Source organism: Geospiza fortis, unplaced genomic scaffold (genome assembly GCF_000277835.1).
Source record: "Geospiza fortis unplaced genomic scaffold, GeoFor_1.0 scaffold79, whole genome shotgun sequence".
NCBI classification, from domain to species: Eukaryota; Metazoa; Chordata; class Aves; order Passeriformes; family Thraupidae; genus Geospiza; species Geospiza fortis.
Genome location: NW_005054408.1, coordinates 1,824,120 through 1,826,371, shown reverse-complemented (window position 1 = coordinate 1,826,371; position 2,252 = coordinate 1,824,120). Strand labels below are relative to the sequence as shown.

The window sequence follows — 2,252 nt, the reverse complement described above, 5'->3', positions numbered from 1 at the left end:
CATGGCCTTTACTTTAAGCACCTGAAGAGTTTCCCTGATTTCTGAGAATTGCTGGATGATGCTGCAGAATCAGCACCTACAAAGTGAGCTTCTCCCTATGACATTCCTGCCATTCATCACCTGTTTGGGGTAAGAGTGCAGGCAGTGAGAGCTTTTGCTGTAGAAGTCCCTTTTGCTAGCAGGATTGAATCAATAAATGACTTCAAATACTGTTATGATCCTAAGAGCAAGATGATTTGCACAGAGTACTTGCTAGAGAGTGTAGAGCACCACAGTCCCTCATTATAGTTTTAGCAGGAGAACATAAAAAGAGTCTTGGATTACTCTAACTTGAGACTGTGAAAGCCACACTGTTGTGTTTCTTATTCCTTACTTTAATTGAACACCAAGATATCAGCACTTCAGTGTCAGCTGCTACACATAAAATCAAACTTAGAGGGTAGTAAATACAGCAGAACTGAAGGTTTAGTGTTATATATTGAGAGAACCATTCAAGATAGAATTGTCTTAACCAACACTACCACTACAATAACAACCTTAAATTTATTAAAATAGAACTAAGTTTAAATGCATTTGCCTTGCCTTTTCATTTTTATTACGTGGCTTTTATCTCTAAGAACCAAAACTCACTTAACATAAACTGGGTATTTTTACTTTCCCAGCTGTTGTAAATTTTCACAATGTTGCAATCTCAGAAGAACTTTTTAAACATCAATTTTAATAAAAACTTGAGTAAAAGTGTTTAAAACATGATTTGTCACTAGCCATTTGATATAAAAATTACTTGCTTTGATCCTGCTTATCCAAGAGGAGCTTTCTAATCAATCCTTGTGCAGAGGGCACAAAGTTGTGGAATTGCCTCTCTAGCAGAAGACCAACTTAACCCATTCCTGGGGTTTGACTGGGAGACTTGTGCTGCTGAGCAGAGAGGCTGCTGGATTTACTTTCTCAGGTGTGTCTGTCCTGATGGCCTTTCCCTGCCTTCCTCATGTCCTGGTGAGTGGAGCACTGCCTGGGGACTCTGGCACAGTGGCAATAAACCCCTGCAGGGAGAGGTGGCCCAAGGCCACATGTGAAAAAAGGAATAATGCTGAATGAAGCACACTGAGCTTTTGGGTGAAAAAGCCAAGTGTCAGCAATTATTACACTATTTAAATAAACAGTGTTAACTATTAATTACAATAAGTTTCTATGACTGGTGGGAGCTAACTCTACCTGCCTGGGGCAGGACTTAGGCTCCCAGTAACCAATCTGGAGAAAGGCAAGTTGCTCTTCAGGCAAATTGTCAGAGACCTGCCAGAGGACTGTCACAGGATTTAAGTCACGGTAAGATCAGTAGGAATGGCTGAAAATGCTCTGAAGAAAAAATTTTCCAGCAAGAAATATTGATTGGATGCAGCTTGGGTATTCTTCAGGACTGTGTGAATTATACTGGAACTTCCTGATGGAAGGTGGGTTCTCCTAGCAGGGAGCCAGCAGCTGGCAGGGTCCAACCTCCACCAGAGATTTTTCTGATGGGATAGAGAGGTAGCTGGGGAGCTAGAGAATAAATCAAAGCTGATCTGATTTAGTTATTCAAAAAGAGAATATTCCCAAATATTTTGTTCCATAGAAATCTTCATGTATTCAGATAACACATTGTGCATCTTTTTTATGGTATAGAATGAAACCATTAAAAATATAGAGGAAATTTTCTGTGGATCTTAAAACACATGTCCCAGGCCATCACAGTGATTAAATAAAGTTGTGGCTGAACAAAATGGTGACTTTTAATGGAATTTCCGGGGTGAGGGGGAAGGGCAAATATTTTAGAAATGCGCCTCAAATTTATTAAGATACAGCTTGCTCACATTGGTTACTGCAAAAGTCAAATTCCGCTTATGATTTATACTCACTGTAATGACTTCACTGATGACTTTTCACGCTTCTATTTTTTAATTGGGACATTAGCCTGAGAAACAGCTGATCCATGGAAACGTTTTCTTGTTATGATGCTGTTATCTAAATCAATGGGAGTGGGTTTTGTTGGGGTTCTTTTTTCCCTTAATGTATGTTAACAATGCAGCGAGTTGGGGAGGCTGACAGCAGCCGAGCGATCCGGGAGGAGCCCCGGGCGGGGATGGGGCTGTCGCGAACAGCGCGGCTTCACTGCTGCGGGCTTGGGTGTTTCGCAGGTACTCCCAGCGCCAGCCGGGCAGAGCGGAGCGGAGCGGGCCGGGCAGGGCAGCGAGCCCCAGCGGCTCCGCGGGGCC

General features: G+C 42.5%; 1 protein-coding gene across 1 annotated transcript in view; it reads left to right on the top strand.

Moving 5' to 3' along the window:
- Window positions 1–2,059: 2,059 nt before the first annotated feature.
- Window positions 2,060–2,252, top strand: part of VSTM2B (V-set and transmembrane domain containing 2B) — a 20,562-nt gene continuing 20,369 nt past the window's right edge. Inside the window, exon 1 of the mRNA XM_031061306.1 lies at window positions 2,060–2,174. Within this exon, the coding sequence (XP_030917166.1) occupies window positions 2,060–2,174 (115 nt within the window). The remainder of the gene's footprint in view (window positions 2,175–2,252) is intronic.